This window comes from Gorilla gorilla, chromosome 7 (assembly GCF_029281585.2).
Source record: "Gorilla gorilla gorilla isolate KB3781 chromosome 7, NHGRI_mGorGor1-v2.1_pri, whole genome shotgun sequence".
Taxonomy (NCBI): Eukaryota; Metazoa; Chordata; class Mammalia; order Primates; family Hominidae; genus Gorilla; species Gorilla gorilla.
The window spans coordinates 123,393,838-123,414,344 of record NC_073231.2 but is presented as its reverse complement, the minus strand read 5'-3'; the positions used below and the strand labels follow the sequence as shown (position 1 = coordinate 123,414,344).

The 20,507-nt window shown below is 34.7% G+C and overlaps 1 protein-coding gene and 1 long non-coding RNA gene across 4 annotated transcripts in view; one reads left to right on the top strand and one right to left on the bottom strand.

Annotated features, from left to right (window-relative positions):
- Positions 1 to 555: 555 nt before the first annotated feature.
- Positions 556 to 20,145, bottom strand: MED30 (mediator complex subunit 30). The gene is made up of 4 exons (XM_004047463.4): positions 19,791 to 20,145; positions 12,023 to 12,181; positions 10,006 to 10,110; positions 556 to 941 (listed from the first exon to the last, which is right to left on the bottom strand). The coding sequence occupies exons 1-4, from the start codon at positions 19,965 to 19,967 to the stop codon at positions 846 to 848; spliced, it is 537 nt and encodes a 178-aa protein (XP_004047511.1). The 5' UTR covers positions 19,968 to 20,145; the 3' UTR covers positions 556 to 845.
- The window catches only part of LOC109027881 (uncharacterized), a 249,111-nt gene continuing 248,713 nt past the window's right edge, over positions 20,110 to 20,507 (top strand). For all 3 annotated transcript variants that reach the window (XR_010135031.1, XR_008667676.2, XR_002006963.3), the window contains exon 1: positions 20,110 to 20,291. This is a non-coding gene — a long non-coding RNA (uncharacterized lncRNA). The remainder of the gene's footprint in view (positions 20,292 to 20,507) is intronic.

Here is a 20,507-nt window from a genome sequence, read left to right as displayed (position 1 = left end):
TCCAATCCTTATTTGAGAATATATTATTTGTAAGTTGAGAGATCAGCTCCCACAGGGAGACCTAAACAGGATTGACTATAGGCAAAAAAAAAAAAAAAAAAAAAAAAAAAATCACCTGTTATATAGAACTATCTCATTTAAAATCCCCGCAAATGTACTGTTTCCAAAACACACTCATGATTACTTTAGGGTATACCTAAAAAATTAGGTAAGTGATTGCTTCTTAGCTTAAAGCACACAGCAGATAAGCACACAGTTGTGATTTCAATTTGTGCTGTCCTTAGATCATTAGTTTCTCTCCTTTTAGAGACAGATCATTTAAGACCAAACACTGGAAGAATATGTTAAAGTAATTTTCATCTATTCATAGAAATATACATTTTAATTGGCTTGGCAATAACACTGAATTTAAAAACTTGAGCTGATATGGTAATATATCTTTAATTTTGATTTGTATACAGATTGACTGTATTTGATACTTTTATCTGCAGAAATATTTAAATATTTAATTTTCTTCTAAAAGGGTAATTGGAATGAGTAAATCCATTAATCAAATTTTAAAATTTATTTAAAAAACTTTATTTTGCTTTAAAAAAACAATTATTCAATTCATGAAGATTAACCAAAATACAAACCCCATCAAAGTTTATTACAATAATCTTTCATAAAATTAATAGCATTAAAAAAAGTTAATATTTTAATGTAAAAATCACAATGCAAAAATACACACTTTAGTTTTAGTGACTAAAATAAAAGCAGATAAATAATCTTCTTCATGGGGAAAAAATACTTGAGGGAAAAAGCAATGGTATAACATGTGTAAAGCAGGAAATTTAAATATCAGCTTAGTTCCTCATTGCCAACATGGCATTTATATCCCAGATGAGATTTCGTAATTGATCCATAATTTGTTTCAGCTGTTGATTCTTCTGTTTGAGTTTCTGTAGAAACAAAAGAATTTATCAAAAATGTTTCAGGAAATATAGACCATGAAGTTAGAAGATTAAAATATCATAAGTTAGGACTGTAATGATCCAGACAGAAATTAAGCTAAATAACCCTATAAGGCAGATGGTCTCAACCCTCTTCTGGCCTTAAATATTTGCTGACAGGAATCCTGAATTCTAAAAATCCAGCCTGCAGAGGTCTATGGCCCCAGCCCCGCCCCAGGCCCTGCTTACTCTTCCACTTCCACCATAAATAAATAAATAAATTAGCTAAACATTTATTTGTTATAAAACATAAGCATATAGGTTTTCTAAGGGGCAGCGTAACCTAACGGTCAAGAGCCCATACTCTAGAGCCAGATCTCTGGAAGTCATTCAGATCCTTCACTACGAATTTTTTTTTTCCCAGGCTGCAGTGCAGTGGCACAATCTTGGCTCACTGCAATCTCAGCCTCCTGGGTTTCAGCGATTCTCCTGCTTGAGCCTCCTGAGTAGCTGGAATTACAAGCTCCAGCCACCACGCCCATCTAGTTTTTTTGTATTTTTAGTAGAGAAGAGGTCTTGCCATGTTGGCCAGGCTGGTCTCCTGACTTCAAGTGATCTGCCCGTCTTGGCCTCCCAAAGTGCTGGGATTACAGGCATGAGCCATCACACCCGGCCAGATCCTTCACTATGAAACTTACAACACTGACCTAATTATTTAACCTCACGGTACTTTAGTTTCCACATCAGAAAAATGGAAATAATAATTGGAACTACCTCATAAGAGTTGTTATGAAGATTAAATGGTCTGATTCATCTCAAGTATTAGAATTGTGCCTGACACATAAGTAAACATTCAACAACTGTTACTGTTAGGCACAAAATGTAAACTGTCGATATAGAAAATATAATAAAAGTACAATGCCTCATGCAATCAGTCTTTCAAAAGTGCGGCAGAAATCACTGTTTGCCTATAGCATGAATTGCAATCTCCTTCTAATTCTAAAAACTGAAGACAAATGGCAGAGTACCCAATGCAATCTTCTCTACTAAGATTTGCTGAATGCCTGAAATGTGCACGGCATGTGTCTCTGTATCTCTATACTTGGATTCTACTTGACTAAGATTTGTAGACTTCTTTTTAACCATTCTTTCTTCAAATCCTATGTGGTAAATGTCTGCTTAGATAAAACAAGATAGAAATAGAGAACTTCTGGTCAGAGTGTTTACTAGTTATAATAACAATAATTATTATTATTCAATAACCCCTTGGAAACATTACATTTGGAGATAATATATTTAATTAATTTTAAGACACTATATTAAACTACCTCCAGATAAATTGGTGTATGCTTATTAAAAAGAGGCCTAACAATCTTACTTTTGATTTCATTAAAAAACAAACTAAAATGAAGTTGCTTGTATTGCTTCTATTCAGAGTTAGGGAAGTAACAAGAAATAGGTGGCTAAAAGGAAAGACCAAGAAACTCTTATTGGAAAATAGAAAATCAATTTACAGAGACTTTAATAATCTTTCATAACTGAATTTAATTCACATTTGAGAAGAGAACTAGCACAATGCAGTCAGAGAAAAACAGGACTATACAGTACACAGGGCTTGACTCTAAAGCTCACTTTAACACAGCCTTCGGGAAACAAAAACTGCTGGTATTTTTAGTTAGTCTCCCTTGCACAAGTTTTCAGATGACCCATCTTCTATATTCTGTTATCATAAGTAAGTGATAGTCTGTTATTTAAGTGGTTGTATATATCTAACAAAATTGATTCATATTGCTGGGAAAGATGAAGAATAACCAAGCCTATAAAGTCTTTTTCATCACAGAGACCAAGAAAGCAACACTTCTGCCAGCAATCAAGAGTAGCAGCAAAACAGAGGAATATAAAAGTGCTATATTGGGAGGCTGGCAATCTCAGTCCCAGTTCCAACTTTGCCTCTAACTTGGTATTTGATCTTAGATAAATTCCTTCTTCTTGGTTTTCTCATTTATGTAATTGGATTATAAAATCTAGGTCTCTGCCAGTTGTACTTTCTGCATACCCATACATAAGATGACAATTGGTCATCTGGGCGGTTAAAAACAGACTTTATAATCAGTATCAACTCAGGGCTTGCAGCTGGCTATCACAATGGTCTCACCACTGAAATAAATGCATAACCTACCAATAAGACTACTTTCAAGAATCCTCATTTGGAAATATACATTCTGGTACTCTTTTTTATTTAAGCCTCGTAATTGTTTTTTTAAAAGTAAAACTAAAATTTGTAGGGTATTTTCAAGATAATATTCAACACTAGGGAATAGAAAATTCTTAAATAATTAATATATTATAAGGCTCTTGGGATAGCGTTTCTCAAAGATGCTACAAAGTTTTAAATTAAAAAAATTAGCATACAAATAAAATATCCAGAGTCAAAACATGTCATGAAAATGATCAACAGCAAAGCTGACACTTATGCTTATTAGAGGCTAAACTGTAAATAAATTTTCATGACACGATATAGGATTTAATATATACAGTCTTGCCACTGATTGATTTTAACAGAGGTTGACAGCTGCTATTTTCAAAATCCATCAGCTGTGCCCAATTTTGTACATTAACAGGTGAATGTGTAAGTAGACTAAATACTTAAAAAATGTTTATGCTAACTGATACCATGTAATTTAATATTCACACAAAAGCTGTGACACTTGACAAAAAATGCTTTACTTTCTAAATGCATGGACTCAATGTCAACCTTGTAAATACTACCTACTATCTTTTTCAATTTCATTTTACCATCAAGAAAACAGCGTTAAGCAAAATAAAACTCATTCTGATGTCCCCAAAGCAAGCTTGTCCAACTGTGGCCCACAGGCCACATGTGGCCCCAGTCGGCTGTGAGTGCAGCCCAATACAAATTTGTAAGCTTTCTTAAAACATTATGAGATTTTTTTCGTGATTTTTTATTTTTTGGCTTCTCAGCTATCATTAATGTTAGTATAGTTTATATGTGGCCCAAAACAATTCTTCTTCTTACAGTGTGGCCCAGGGAAGCCAAAAGATTGGACACACCTGCACCTAAAGAGCATATGGTCTCAAACAAGTGTCCATCCTTTACATGGGTATTTGGCTTAAGGATTCCAGGATATATTAAGAGAAAATGAAAAGTATTTAAATAAACCATGAATTTGACTATTAAAACCAGCCATATTGTCTTATGATGATTTACATCAAATACTGACTACAAATCATGTGCCTCAAAGTTTCATAGCACCAGGATAGTTATTGGTGGTTTTTGTATTGTTAGAAACCAGACAGACCATAAGGACTAAATAGTAAACACACCATCAATATGTTCTTCTGCACAATTTCAAGTACACAATGATATGATAATATCTTGAAAATGACTGAGGGTCAGCTGAGGGGTATATAAATCTACTTATTTTAGGTAGCTTATTTAGAAAGAAAGAAAATATTCACTGTAATAAAATTCTGACTATTTTTAATTGAATGCAAATAATATAATTTTATTATAAATTACACAGATCTATAAAGCAACTTATTTAATACAACCAAATGCCAATGTATTAAAAATATGGCACAATACTTTTGTTTCTGTAAATATTCATCAAAACATGAAATGGGTACATGAAACAGGTGCTGCTTTGTTTCCACTGGAGTCTTATGTTCTCCAAGAAGAAACTTGTCCACTCATGTGAAATGAGTATATAGCCGACAACACATCCAGCTGCTACATGGAAGAAATTCTGGTACTGAGGACAATGCCTGGCAGAGAGCAGGCACACAGATATTTAAATATTTTCATGTTTGAAGAAAAAAATAACAAAAGCCAAATCAAAAAGCTTCTCCCAAAACCTACAAGAATGGAAAAAAAATAAGCAAGCAAACAAAAATTATTGCCAATCATTTCAAAACTTATTTTTGTTTAAATAACTCCTCAGTATAAAAAAAAAGACATTTAATAATGGCCATTATTAAAAACTATGCATTTTATACTCCATACCATAATAGGTAAGATGTATTTTCAATGTTTTAGTGTTACCAGCTAAGATTCCGTGAACTTTAAAACTCTATCACCTAGTAACTGCATGAACTAAAAAAAAAGCAAACCTATATTTACATAAGAATGTGGATTAACATAATTGACAGAGACAAAAACTTAAGTTTATGAATGTAGCTATTTATAAATAGCGGTCAAATCAAATCAATGAACTGTTTATTTTTAATAGCATCTATGTGATTAAATAATCAGATCAGGACATTATCATCTATAGCCAGTTTTCACTACGAGAAACACCCTCAGGTGTGTGTGCCATTACGGAAAAAAAAAAAAGATGTATCGGCTGGGTGCAGTAGCTCACACCTGTAATCCCAGCACTTTGGGAGGCCGAGGCAGGTGATCACGACGTCAGGAGTTTGAGACCAGCCTGACCAACATGGTGAAACCCCATCTCTACTAAAAACACAAAAAAATTAGCTGGGCATGGTGGTGCACGCCTGTAACCCCAGGTACTCAGGAGACTGAGGCAGCAGAATTGCTTGAACCCAGGAGGCAGAGGTTGCAGTGAGCCGAGATCGTGCCACTGCACTCCAGCCTGGGTGACAGAGAGAGATTTTGTCTCAAAAAAAAAAAAAAAAAAAAGTATCAATGGATCATGAGCTCAGTATTTTAAAAATTAAAACTTTTAATCATATATTTTAATCTTATATTCTAGAATGGAGACACAGAGCTTAAAGAAGTTGAGGAAAATAATAAAATAAAATTGTTTGAGGGAAACAATTATGTAGGCGGGTCCAGGAGAGAGAGGCTGTAGAGAGCTAAATCCTCATATGGAGAAAGTCCTTTTATACATCATATCCTTGTATCAATTATATCCTTTACTTAAAATCCACAAAACTCTATGTCAGTAGCTAGGGTTAACTGTAGGTAAGATTATTCTAGTAACAGAATATGCTACATTTAATTCACATTTATTTTTTTTTTAAGGAATGAATTAAAAAGCCCTTTTGGTAAAAAAAAAAAAAAAAAAATTTGTTTGCCTTTTAGCAGTTAATTTTATTTTCTTCTTCCTTCTTTATTTGGGATTTAAATTTAAGTTAACCAAATGTTAGCCCTCTCCCATCTTTTCCCTGTGCCCACCACCTAATCTTTCAGTGCTTTCTCAAAATAGAAGAATTCATACAAAGAGAGTTATGAGGTCATCAAATGAGTTCTTTCCCATGATACTCAAGAAGGTACTTTACCTCTAAATTGTCTTTTAAAAAGCAATTCCCACAGAAATAGAGTTTAGCTTTAAACCTGGTTTATTTAAAACACCTAAACTGATTCTTTTCTCTGTAACAACCCATCAGTTTGATATCACGTTAACTAAAACATGTTTTATCCTGAAGTTAAAAGCACTTAGAACAGATCCAAGTCATTTAATCAAAGGAAGAGATCTCAATGTCAGAAGTAAAAATGGGGAAAAAAATTTAAAATACTTTCATTCCATAAATATACACAAACTTTCAGAAACATTGTGTATCTATTGAGTGTGTGACAGGAGAGGAATAAAAAAAGCTATAAACTGATGCAGAGAAAAGTGATCAGAAAGGACACAACAGCAGATGCAAGGTAAATTTTCAGATGAAAAGTAAAGAGGGAGTGGTCAGTGACTCAGAGAAGGCCTGGGCATGCAAGAGGGATGCCACCAAGAATACGCCTGATCCACCATGGAGAACCACAGACAGAGACCATCTCAGAGGCACCAGGTGAGCCCTGGGAATGAAAACTGGAGGAATGGTTAAAAGATTGACTATCTAGTCGTTTAAACAAAAAGTCTGCCAAATCCTATACTAGATTATGGAATGCCTTCAAATTTCTGAGGAAACATAACTTACAACATAGAATTTTATAGCCAGCCAAACTATCAACTGGACAAATATGTAAGGACTCAAAATTTAAGTGTCTGCATTCCTTCTAAAGAAGTCACTGATGTATGCACATTGCCAACAAGGAAGAAAACCAAGAAAAGGGAAGACATGAGCTGAAGAAATAGTGAAACCAACAGAAGAGGTGAAGGAAAGCCCCAGAGCTAAAAAGCAGGCCTAGCCAGCATTCCATCCAGACCTATAAGACCATAGAAAACTTGGGAGGGTGGGATGAGAACCATGAAACTGTCTGATGATTCTGACTGTGGAAAATTGGAAAATAGTACTGAGATGTTGTCATAGATGCATAAAAAACTAACTAAAATTTTAGAAAATTAAAGAGGTAAGAATTAACTTCAGAAAAACAAAAAATTATTCAATCAAGGAAATATGACCCTAGTATACTATGTGGCTTAGCAATAAACAATACTTATGAAGCCATAATTATATGATACAGATTATTTACTGAACCCCAAATATGATATAAGTGCATTGAAAGGTTTGAGGGAAACAATTATGTAGGTGGGTCCAGGAGAGAGAGGCTGTAGGGAGCTAAATCCTCATGGGGAGAAAGAAGTCCTTTTATACATCATATCCTTGTTTCAATTATGTCCTTTACTTAAAATCCACAAAACTCTATGTCAGTAGCTAGTAAGATTTTTTTTTTTTTGGTTACATGCTGCCAAAGAATTACCATATTTTGATTATAAAAGAGAACTTTTAAAAGTCAAAGACATGTTATTTCTAAGTTATCAAATTGGGAAAAAAGAGAAACTTAACGAAAATTGAAGAGAAATGTAAATATAGAAAAAGTATCTTTCTGAATTTACACAGCTTTATTTTTTACAAAATATTATAAAATTCTCTATGGTACAGAACAAACTATGTTTACATTAGTTACACATGTGGTACTCTGAAACCAAAGTTATTATTATAATGGTGTTTTATTTATATACATATTTCATTATATTTTATAAAAAAATCCTTATTAGAGAAACATAAGCAGAACACATTTATTGAGGTAATACATATTTATCAACAGAAACATATAACACATCTTAATAAGTGAATGTCTCATACATCTAGACTACCAAACACCAGTTATTTTTCAAGATCTAAACTAAAAGTTCCCATTCTTCTCCTCACCCTCTACCAATTTTTTACTACGAGTTTTTTATTATGATTGTCATGTATTACAATCAGATTTTTTGGAAATAGTTTTCTAAATGTGTATTTCACCTTTTAAAAAAGTTACAAAATTTTATTCTATAAAATCTATCCATCTTTTTCCTTTCTTCCGAGTTTTAAAATACTTAAAAAATTATCCAATATTTTGTTTTGCAGGTCTTATTTTCAGCTCTGAAATTCATTTTGATATATGGTGTAATGTAAAAGCTAGCTTAATTTTGCCCCCAAAGTTTATATTTCTAAAGACTAATTTTCCACACAAGCCCTCTTCTGTCATATTAAATTCTCATGTACAATAAGAAGGCTGTTTTTCTGGCTAGATTATTTTACTAATCTGCCTATTCTTGTGCCAGTATTATACACCTAATTACCATTTTTATAATATGCTTCATATTACAGTTTAATTTTTGAAGCTAAGAATTCTGCTTTATTAGTCATATTTATCAACATTTTCTTTGATATTTTTGTATACTTTCAAGAAAAAAATTCCATTTGGGTTTTATTCGGATTTGTTTATTGATTGGTATTGCACTAAAATCCTATTATTTTTGCATGCTTTCTTATTAGGATTTGGATTGTTACTGTATTAAAACTGTGAGTATTAAATCAAGACTGGTATTTTTATAATATGTATTGCTCATCCAAGAACTTTGTATGTTCTTTTAATCATTCAAAGCTTCCTTTATGTATCTTAATAAGTTTATTCATACACATTATTGACATAATTCCTATCTACTTAATATTAATTGTTACAAGAGTCAATAGAATCTTATAATCTAATAGGTTTACAGCATTGTAAGAGCATGGTATCAGTCTTGTCTTAGACCCTTTTACGGAACTCTTATAGACTAGTTGTCCATCAGTTGAGTTTCTTTGATCATTCTAACAAGCTCATACATAATAACTCCTGTTTCCCAACTGTCATTTGTCCACTGTCTTTTTGTACTGGCTATAACTTCTAAAATAATATTAAACATAGTGTTATAAAGTATCTTATTTCATGCTTGTTTTTAATAAGGATACTTCTATATTTCACCTTATGAAAAATGTTGGGTATTTATCTAAAAGAAAAAGATTTAAAAAAAAAACACACTGTCTTGCTAATAGTTTTAAGTGTCCTTTGAATCAGCAACAGTATTGAATTTTATCAGATGTCTTTTAGACATGTGAGAAAATCTTTTTTCAAGGTAGTTTACTGACATCATGTATTATACATACAAACTGAACTATAAAATCTTCATATACCTCAGAAGACTCTCTTTGGCAGTGGTGGATTATTAATACACTGATGAGTTCTATTAATTAGAATTAAGAATTTCAGGAAGGGGCAATCTATATTTGTCAGTGAAAGAGTGATGCTGAAAGTTTTATTCACTGTGCTATCTCCGGTAGGTTTTGCTAAGCTGGGGCCACATTTCCATCCCCAGAATGAACTGACACCTTTCCCTATTTCTCTCTGTTTCACGAGAACTATTTGAACATTATCTTCCGAACTTTTGAAAGTATTCAGCGATAAATACATTCCAGTTACAAGCTTTTTGTGGGGTTGGAGTAGATAATAATGCTGGGATAGTTCTCTAAATTTTTTATTCAGGTGTTGAGACATTCACATTTCATATTTGTAAATTTTTATCATTTGCTGCTCCAAATATGCTATAAGCTAGAAAGGTAGAATTCTGCCCAGAAAAGAAAAAAGTAAATGGATTGTGACTAAGTGTCTAAGGAGCTCTTCTAAGAGCTTTATCGAATGAATTTTGCAATTTCTTTTCTGACTATTCAGACAGCATTTCTGCTTACCTTTCATTTCTTGGCTGTATTCTAAATAGGTGAAGGTTGCCGCAGAAACGACTTCATGTAATTTGATAATTCAAATTATGTTTTGGAGTTACATCAGACTCCCTAGTAATTTTTATCAATAACTCTAAAACATAAAATGTAAAAACTAACAACTCACTTTATTTACTTCAGCAATTTCTCGCCTCTCTTCACTAGCAAAACGAGGTGGGCCAGCCCGATCATCATTCTTTGAGCCATCTTCTTCCACATATGGAATAAGTTGCTGGGAATGATTAACAAAAATTAAAAGGCAAAGATATAATTCAAGTTTTCTAATCACTTGTATAGAGAATATATCAGATTAAGGTCAATTTTTATACTTTTATTTGTATAAAAATAATTTCAATTCAGGTGATGGCCTGAAATAAGAGCTTTAATAGTTGATCATTTCAATGCATTCTATGCATTACCCTTTCAGGTTTCTTTTGCAAAACAGCCTTTATAACATTGGTTGTCATGTACAACTAAACAATACTTCCAGCAGGAAGATGGGAGAAGTAAAAAATAAAATAAAATAAAATAAAAATTTAAAAAAACCCTACTCAATCAGCAAATATTTAATTATGAAACACTATAAAAGTAATGCCAAACAAGATGTGATTCCTGCCCCTAAGAGATTTGTAGTCTATTGAGATAGATAAAACAGGCTTTCCTTCATCTGTAATAAAAAGAAAAGAACTTCACGGATCTGTATTATATAATTGTCATTAGCTTGCAATCTAAAACTTCAGAGTCTATGCAAACTTCTAGATGTCTTAAGTTTTGCAGTTGTGAGAGCTTTTTCTTTGTAGGAGAAACAAATTTATATAGCAATGAAACTTCTGGCAGAATCGTAATTAAGTATGCATGGTTAGTGATGGAATTTACCGCATAAGTGTGGCAGACTTCAGGAATCACCCAGCCTTTACCATTGCGTATTACCAATGCAAGAATAGGCTAAAGGTAAATGACTGGTAAAACTAGGATTCACCTGATAAAACTTCTTCAGATTCTTGGGATATATATAAACTCACCTATGTCTACATTCTCCTTTTCTTTCTTTCATCTGTCTCAATGCAGAGCTGTCCTTCCTCCTGAAGACGATTAGTCTCCATCCCTGTGCCCTGATTACTCTGCCCTCCTGTCTTCATTATTTATACACCTTTCTCTCAACCTCTCCCTACAGCTTTCTTCCTTTATTATCCAAACATGTTCCTATCTCTTCTATTTGGGGGGAAGCTCCTCTTCCTCCTGCAAACCTTCGATTCCATCTCTCCTTCCATCTACTGCTTTCCTCTCTTATTTTTTTCAAAGCTTCTTGAAAGACTGATATCCACTTGCCGGCTCCAGCTTCTTATTTCCTGTTTAATCTTCACCCGAGTATGATCAGACTTCACGCTGCTATCATTTCACTGAAGCTCTACTCAAATATACCAACAATTTTCATCTAGCAAAATCTACTGGACAGTTTTCATTCCTTATTTTCCCTGACTTCTCTGTAGCATCTGATGATGTAGGCCACATTTCTGATCTTTCTCCCATATCTCTGACCCCTTCTTTTTAGGCATTTTTGCAGTTTCATTTTTCTCTGGTCATCTCTTACCAGCTTCCTTTGGTGGCAGAGATATAATTTGTCAACAGGAAAGGGTGACTTATAGAAATATATGCCTAATTAACTAAATAGGTATGACCCAAGATTAAATTTAGAGAATATATTTTTAAAATATAGTGATTCCACTGGGCTAAATATAAAATCCAAATTAATAATAATAAAAATAATATTTTATCTGTAAAGTACTTCATGAAAACCACCTTAAAAGTATATGATACTATTAAAATTCCTACTAAAAATATCCCTGACTTAATTAAAAGGAGACACTGACAGCAATAAAAATTGCCACAGAAAAACATTTCTTCCTAACAACAACAAAAATTACTATAAGCCTGTCAAAGTCTACAAGAAATTGTTAATGTAAAAATATAGTAGTATTTTATGCATATATATCACATTTTCATCTTCTCTGGTCAAAAGTAAAACCAATAAAATTCGAAACCTGGAAATATTGCTAAAACAGGAGAGAGAGGAAAAAGAGTAACAACTGTCTTGACACTAGTTCACACCTTATATTCATCCTCCCTCTATCACAAAAAATTACCTCGACTGGAATGGGATCCATCCCGCCACAGTTTTCATTGCATTTGTCATATACCAATCTCAGCTTCCTGAAGAGAACTGAAAGTTGGCGAAGATTATCCTGTAGCTTTGTTAACCGGTCTTGATATGTTCCAGTGTGGTAAGTGACACCATTTGGCAGCTTATCAGGAAAAACAAAGAATAAAAATATCAAGTAATGAAAAAAAAAATCAAGATTTTCTATAACTAAAGCCAACAGACAGAAACAATTTTTAGGCAATGCATAGACATAAGCTGTCCCTCACAACTGATCAAGTTTAATTTTAAGAATTTAAGAGTAATGCATGCCCATTTATTAACAACTTGGCATACCCGTTTCACTGCTATAAAACAGACCTAGAAAAACTTTGTGATAAACCCTCTGACTTGAAATACTTTTTCCCCTTTAATTTTTGAAGTGTAACTTTAAAAAAATATTTACAATTTTAATATTACTATTATATAAATGCAGCATGCTGCTGACCTCAACCAAGAAGTTAAAAACAAAGTACAGTTTTAAAAAAAAAGTGAATCTTATGATATTTTAGTGGAAGGAAATGAAGAATATATGGCTGGTATTGCAAAAATATTCTCAAAATGCCTTAACTCTGATAAGATAATTAAGATGCTTAAGGCATACATTAAAATATAGACCTGTCATTTAAAGTTTTACTTAAAAAAATCAATAGCAGGAGATATGGGTGCCATCTATACTTGAACACCATTAATAAATTATTACAAGTAACTGCTATGATCATAACTCTGCCTTAGATATGGATATATTTTTAATTCAGGAATTTTATCAAAAGAAGAAAAGTATATATTGAAATAATAAAATGACAGGTAAACAAAAATCAACTATTTATTTAGAATTTATAACTAAATATGTATTTGTGCATTGCTGAAACTCATGAACAAAATCTTTCTCTGTACAGCTGTACAATATTTTATTCCCACAATTTGATCTGTGTCATCACCCTAATACTTGAATCAATACTATTTACACAGTACCACGTTTTCTAGTATTCAGGCATTTTTATTTGTAGGAATTCACATGTATAACAGCTAGGTGATCAGTCCAGTCTTTCTAAGCCTCAGTTTGCATTTTTTTTCTTTTTTAAACACATGAGGTAGGAATGCCAAAAAAAAAAAAAGAAAGAAAAAAAGAAAAGAATGATACAATGTTTGGAGTGAAAAGTAAACAGGACATATAATGATTAAAACTATAAACATGAAAAAAGACTAGAAAGCCCTATACGTAGTTGATAAAAGATGTGTAAGATAAATAGGCTTGAATAATTTATTTTCTTCTTTTCTCATACTTCTAAATTTCCTGTACTGTTATGGTTTACGAGTTAAGGAGATGGATCTCCTGAAATTATTTGAAGTGTGATATTATTAGGAGTTTCAGAAATTCTCAAGCATTAAAACAGTCTACAATGCCTCAAAGCAATGTGATAAAATATCAAAGGCTGAACTAGTCAAAACATTTTAAAGGAGAAAGGCATTAGGGGTTCATTTCTCAGTACAACGTAAGATTTCTCCTCCTGAACTCTCAGTTTATGAAATTCCACAGACACTAACTAGAAATTCAGAGAAAAGTTTAAGTGGATCCTTGCTTTCTTGTTTAGGTGACAGAAAGGAGCATGATGATTATGTCTTGCCTAGAACAGCACTCTGTACCTTTATTATTGCATTATGGGGTTTAATACTTTGCCCATATTTTCTACTTAGTAAAGACGGGAACTTAGGTTCATATCACCATATTTAGCATAGTGCACACACACAGAAGGCTTTAAAGTACAGTTTGAATTATTTTACTTAAGCGAGTTATTTTACCCATAAATCTATACTTAAAATTTATTAAGATGTATTATGTAAAAGAACTCTTGATAAATACTGTCATAAAGAAAACAAAAATCCTTTTGAAATGCAAAGAATCACACTCCCCACATTTGCTGACTTAGAAAGATACTAGATGTTAAATCTAAGATCCAAACTTACTAACTTAACTTACTAAATCATTAAAAAAAAAAAATACCACACAAGTTTCATGTGTCAGCACTGTTCTAGAAGCTGGGATAGAGCAGTAAACATCAGAGAGACAAGGTTTCCACAGTACAGAGTATACGCGGTAAAAATGCCTAAGATCCCTTGGTATATACCATGGTGTAGCTGTTCAGCTGAAAAGCTCATCAATAACCATCTCACTCATGAGTATGGATGAAAACCCATAAATACATGATCGTATCCATAGACACCAAGAAGGCATTCAACTAAATTCAACACCCATTTAAAAAGTCAATATAAAACTCAATAAAAAATCCTCAATATGTGACAACATACATTTATTTCAGTTAAAGAGTCAGCACCATGATTAATGTGGAATCATTAGAAGCATTCCAACTAAGATCAGAAACAGAAAAGGATGTCTACTAAGACCCTAATTCTGTAAGTGAACACTGTTCTGGAAGCACTAGCCAATGCAATTAGAGAAGAAAGAGAAAAAAAATGTTGAAACATTAAAAAGAAAGCATCATAATCTATTTACAAATAATATGATAAAGTGCTACTAAAAATAAAAGAATTCAATAAGGAAGTAGGTCCAAAGAGAAAGCAATAGCTCTGTTTTCATCCGTAACACAAACAAAAACATGGGAAAAGAAGACCCCATTTACAATGGCAACAGAAAAGATAAAATACCTAGAAAAAAACTTTTAAAATCTCAAGATAAAAATGAAAACTTAAGATACCTTATAGGAAAACAGAAAAAGAATACTGCATGTTCCTGGTTAGTAAGAGTCAACATCATAATGATGTCCAGTCTTTCTAGGCTGAACGGACCTAATAAAAATGCTAACAGGCTTTTTCTTAGAATAAGCTGATTCTAAAATACATGTGGAAAAATAAGCAAGAACAGCCAGGGAAATTCTGAAAAATACGTGTAACACATTATAGATCCTGACAAATTAAAAGAATGTTTTGCATTAATACATAAAAGATATGCAGCTACGTGGAATAGAATAGAACATCCAGAAACAAATTCACTTATATAAAAGCTACCTGAAATCACTGGAAGAAGCAAGTGAATTATTCAGTGAACCTTTTGAAAAAGTTAAGGCTAGGCCCAGACCTCACATTTTAGAGGATAAATTCCATAAGGATCACAGTTTTAAATGTAAAGGCTGAAATTTTAAAAATTATAGAATTCTTCCTAATTTGAGTGGGGAAGACCTTTCTAACTAGGCATAAGGCCTAGAAGTCCTAAAAGACTAATACATTCAACTACGTAAAAAAAAAATGCATGGCAAAACTCCCATTAGCAGAGCCAAAAGGTAAAAGACTGGGGAAAAAAATAACTTTAAGTTGTATCACACAGAGCAGGTTCCTCTAGTATGTAAATAGCTAAATCCTACAATTAAGGTAGGTAAAAAAGACAGAAAAAAAAAAAAGACAGACAAATGGGTGAATAATAAGTGAACAAGCATTTAGCAGGAAAAAAATATAAATGATTCAAATATTTTAAGGGATGTTCAAACTCAGTCAAACTAGGAGAAATGTAAAGTGGAATTTTCACCTATCAAGTGATCAAAGATCCAAAAAGAGCTATAACTCACTGTGCTGGTCTTAGGCCGTAGCTTAAATTAGTTCAATCTCTGTGGAGGACAATTCATCAAAATGTATCTAATTACAAAAGCACATAGCTATTTCTAAAAACGTATCCTACAGGTATACGTGCAAATCTATGTAGGAGGTTATTTGCTGCAGCCTAACAGGGAAAGATGAAAAACAGCCAAATGCCCTCACTAGAGAACTGGTTTAATAAATTACAGTATTTCCATGCAGTGTAAACTATACACTATAAAAAGGATAAGGGAGTATTTTCTGTATGGGTATGAATAAATTCCAAAATATATCAACTGAAAAAAGCAAGGTACAAAATGGTTATGTATAATATACTATTATCCATGCAAAAAAGGCGAAAATGAAACAATATACATAAACATTTGCTTAATATGCAGAGAATATCTGGAAAGATAAACAAAAATAGTAAGAATCAGTAACAATCACTGCCTGTGGAGAGGAGTTAGGTACATAGTATAAGAGATAGGAATGGGAGGGAAAATGTTCACTGCACTGTCCTTTTTTATTCCTAAATTCTGAATGTACTATGTATTTTAAAAATTAAAGATTCAAAGAATAATAAACAGAACAAAAGCAATGGTATCTTCCACAAGGACTCTTAATCTGAGATTTAAAGATACTTGGGGAGTATCCCTAAATCTTCCTTTAACCCCTGAAATTTTCAAAATGCATGTGTATGTATATTTTTCTCAGAAGAGAGCTCACAGTTTTCATCAGACTCTCAAGTGGCTAACGGACATCTAGTGTATACCAGGAACCACTTCTTTAAAACAAATGCTTAGAAAAATTCTTAGCAGTTTGAATTTACAGCACTTTACTCTCGTAGATCAATAATACAGACGATTACTTTAAAATGTGAATACTAAAAATGTATTAACAAATCACTAGGTTATATATAGTTAAGAATATCCTATTTCTATCACCTCTTCTAGTTTTTTTGGAAATGAAGGAGCCCATTGTTGTCTTTTCAGCCAATTATGATAGGCCCCAAAGGGTCTTAGATGAGTGATCACAGATTTCACAAAATGAAAAGCACACATATAATTATCGTAGTCCCTCAAAAGCTGGCTTTGGGTCCCAGACCCTACAGTGGCCAAAATGTTGAACCTTAAGAAGAAACGTATTGCCATTTATGAACTCCTTTTTCTTGAGACAGAGTCTCGCTCTGTTGCCCAGCCTGGAGTGCAGTGGCGCGATCTAGGCTCACTGTAACCTCCGCCTCCCGGGTTCAAGCGATTCTCCTGCCCCAGCCTCCCGAGTAGCTGGGATTACAGGCGCCCGCCACCACGCCTGGCTAATTTTTGTATTTTTAGTAGAGATGGGGTTTCACCATGTTGGCTAGGCTGGTCTCCAATTCCTGACCTCGTGATCCGCCCACCTTGGCCTCTCAAAGTGCTGGGATTACAGGCGTGAGCCACTGCGCCCAGCCTATGAACTCCTTTTTAAGGAGGGAATCATGGTGGCCAAGGAGGATTCCACATGCCTAAGCACCGGAGCTGGCAGACAAGAATGCGTCCAACCTTCATGTCATGAAGGCCATGCAGTCTCTCAAGTCCTGAGGCTACGTGAAGGAACAGTTTGCCTGGAGACATTTCTACTGGTACCTTACCAATGAGGGTATTCAGTATCTCTGTGATTACCTTCATCTGCCCCCGGAGATTGTTCCTGCCACCCTACGCCGCAGCCGTCCAGAGACTGGCAGCCCTCGGCCTAAAGGTCTGGAGGGTGAGTGACCTGCAAGACTCACAAGAGGGGAAGCCGACAGAGATACCTACAGACGGAGTGCTGTGCCCCCTGGTGCCGACAAGAAAGCCGAGGCTGGGGCTGGGTCAACAACCGAATTCCAGTTTAGAGGCGGATTTGGTCGTGGACATGGTCAGCCACCTCAGTAAAATTGGAGAGGATTATTTTGCATTGAATAAACTTACAGACAAAAAAAACTTTAAAAAAAATGTTGGCTTTGAATGCAGGTCCACATGTAATCTAGTTATTGATAAAATACTTTTTTTGAAAAAGTTTAGTTCTTTCTGCGTAGAACATGAACCTGTATTATATCTTTTAATAATGTACATTGACAGCAAGTTAGTATTAAAAAGAGGTTAGTAGGAAGAGCTATTAGTCGTGTGTGATGTTGGGTAATTTATTTTTTCTCTCGTTAAGCCTCAGTTTCCTTTACTGTAAAATAGGGATAAAAATACTCCTTAAAACTGCTCCTATAACAGTGTACCTGACCAAGGAAAGTACTTCGTAAGTGTTAGGTATTATTCGGTGCTTTGCATATAACAGGACAAAAATTTTTTTAAAGTATGCTAAATTCTGAGACATTATTTAATCCACACTTTATTCATTCTAGATATGAATCTATTCATTTTTTAAAACTATTGCCAAAGAATGTCATAATTTCTCCTGGATCTCCTTTGTACTATATTTCACATGGTCTTAAAAATTTCCACAAAACTGAATTACTCTTATAATCAGGACGAAAAAAAAAGTCTTGACCAGTTAAAAAAAAAAAAAAAAAAAGCAATAAAACACTTTTTTGGACACCCACAGAAATAAGAGCTGTAAGATTTTTGAAAACTTGGTTTCAAATTTACCCTACCACTGACTAGGTTTGGGCAAGTCACTTTACCTCTCTGAAGTACAGAATCTTCATCTGTAAAACAAGAATAATATCTACTACATGTAGTGGGTAGTATAAGCAAGCATTAAAAATGGGTCAGCAAAATGGTGCTGGAACAACTGGATATCCAAATGCAAAACAATGAACTTGGATCCGTATCTGCCACTACGTATATATATTTAAAAACTCACAAAACTAAATATAGGTTGTAGACCTAAATATAAAATTTGAAACTACAAAACTTCTAGAAGAAAACAGAAACCCTTTGTCACCTTGGGTTAGGCAAAGATTTCTTAGGTATGACAGCAAAACCAAAATCTATAAAAGAACAAATCAGTAAGCTGGATTCCATCAAAATTAAAAATGTCTGTTCTTCAAAAGACAGTATTAAGAGAATAAAAAGGCAGGATAGACTGGGAGAAGTATTTGGAAAGCATCAAGACATAACAGGTGTTGATGAGGATGAGGAGAAACTAGAACCCTCAAACAGCAATGTTTACATTCCCACTAGCAATAATCGGGACGTAAAATGGCTCAGGCCACTTTGGAAAATTTTCTTAAAGTATTAAACAGACATGTACTGCATGATCCAGCAATTCCACTCCTGAATCTGTCCAAGAGAAATGACACATACGTTCACACAAAAATTTGTCAGCAAAAGTTCACAGCAGCATTATTTACAACAGCCAAAAAGTGGAAACAACCCAAATGTCCACCAACAGAAGAAAAGCTACGCAAATGGTGATATATGGATACAATGGAACATTACTCAGCAATAAAAAGGAAATTATTGATGCATTCTTAGTGAAGGATCTCAGACAAAAAAAAAGCCCACATACTGTAGACTCCATTTATATAAAACCCTAGCAAATGAAAATTAATTTATGATTACAGAACGCAGATCAATGGTTGCTTAGCGATGGAAGGTGGGAAGCAAAGATGTCAGAGGGGTATGAAGAAACTTTCTGGGATGATGTGTACACTATTTTGATTGTGGTGATAATTTCACAAGTATACAGACTACAGTACACGTATATATCAAAACTTTAGGTGAGTGTAGTTTACTGTATATTAACTATGCCAAAAAAAGGAGGACTGTTTTTTAAAAAAATAATGTAAATTCTTCAACTCCTTGGACCTCCCCAGAAAAAATGCTGGAAAAAACATTTAAAGCAACCTAAAGAGGGAAGTGGAGTGCGACCCATCTCTGCCTTGAAAGGTGCAAGAGTTTACAGAGTAACTAAAGAGCTCGATTGAATCTAAAAAAAAATTGGCTTCAATTCTGCAGAAATCTGGTCTGGAAAACATCACCTCTACAGCTCCGACTTTTGGGGACACTCTTGAGTGTGAATGGGGGTGACCCTACACCTAAGGTTTGCCCAGGGGAGCCCCGTTGACATCCACGGACCCCACGTAAAGAGGAAACCAGAGCCCCTTTCCCTCCCAGCTGCATCCCCCTGGCCCCGCGCGCCCGCCTTCCTACCTGCATGTTCCTCAGGAGCTGGAAGATCTCCATGGTGCGGTACACGATGTCCTGCACTGTCTCCTGCCCGATGCGGCACAGCGACGCCGTGTTGACTTCCCGGGCGGCCTGCTGAGCCTGGGGCCCGGCGAAGGGCCCGGGCGCCATCCCCGACGCGGCCAACGGAGGGGTGGACATGGCGCGGCTGCAGCTTCAGGCCGTAAGGGGCCAGACAGCAAGTGTCAGAGGTCTGCCCGGAATTGGGAGGCTGTGGGGCCTAAGCGTTGGAACCAGCTTGAGATACCCCCCCGCGGCCCGATTTCAAAACAGCGGCCGCGACTTCCGCCCACCGTGACGTAACACGCCAGAAAACGTCATAGACACCGCCCACTCGGCGAACTGTCTCCGAGCGGAGCCGGGCGGGATTGGATTGGACCCCTGGGCGGGAAAGGACGGACGGGTTAAGTAGCCAATCACCAATTGCACTCCAGCCAGAGGGGAGATGCTCTTGGGGAGCCTGGGGTGAGTTTCCACAGTTCGTTTCCCAGTCTTGGCTCAGCGTTAGAACCTTCTGTGTTTAGTTCCTTGCGGAGCATTTTCTCTTAACAAGCCTGAGGTTTGTAGTATAACAGCTAAGAGACAGGTTAAAGTACTTGTTGAGTCGCATACAGGTGTAACTGGCAACCTGCGATTCGAATTCAGAAAACAAGATTCCTAAGCTTGTACGCTTCTCTGTGA

Bases quoted from the DNA above. Each gene is read 5' to 3' on its own strand.
- MED30 (XM_004047463.4), bottom strand. From the start codon at position 19,967: ATGTCCACCCCTCCGTTGGCCGCGTCGGGGATGGCGCCCGGGCCCTTC. The intron at 12,182-19,790 runs GTAGGAAGGCGG...TTTCCTGATAAG, and splicing joins AGCTCCTGAGGAACATGCAG to CTGCCAAATGGTGTCACTTA. The intron at 942-10,005 runs GTGAGTTGTTAG...TTGTTTCTACAG, and splicing joins AAATTGCTGAAGTAAATAAA to AAACTCAAACAGAAGAATCA.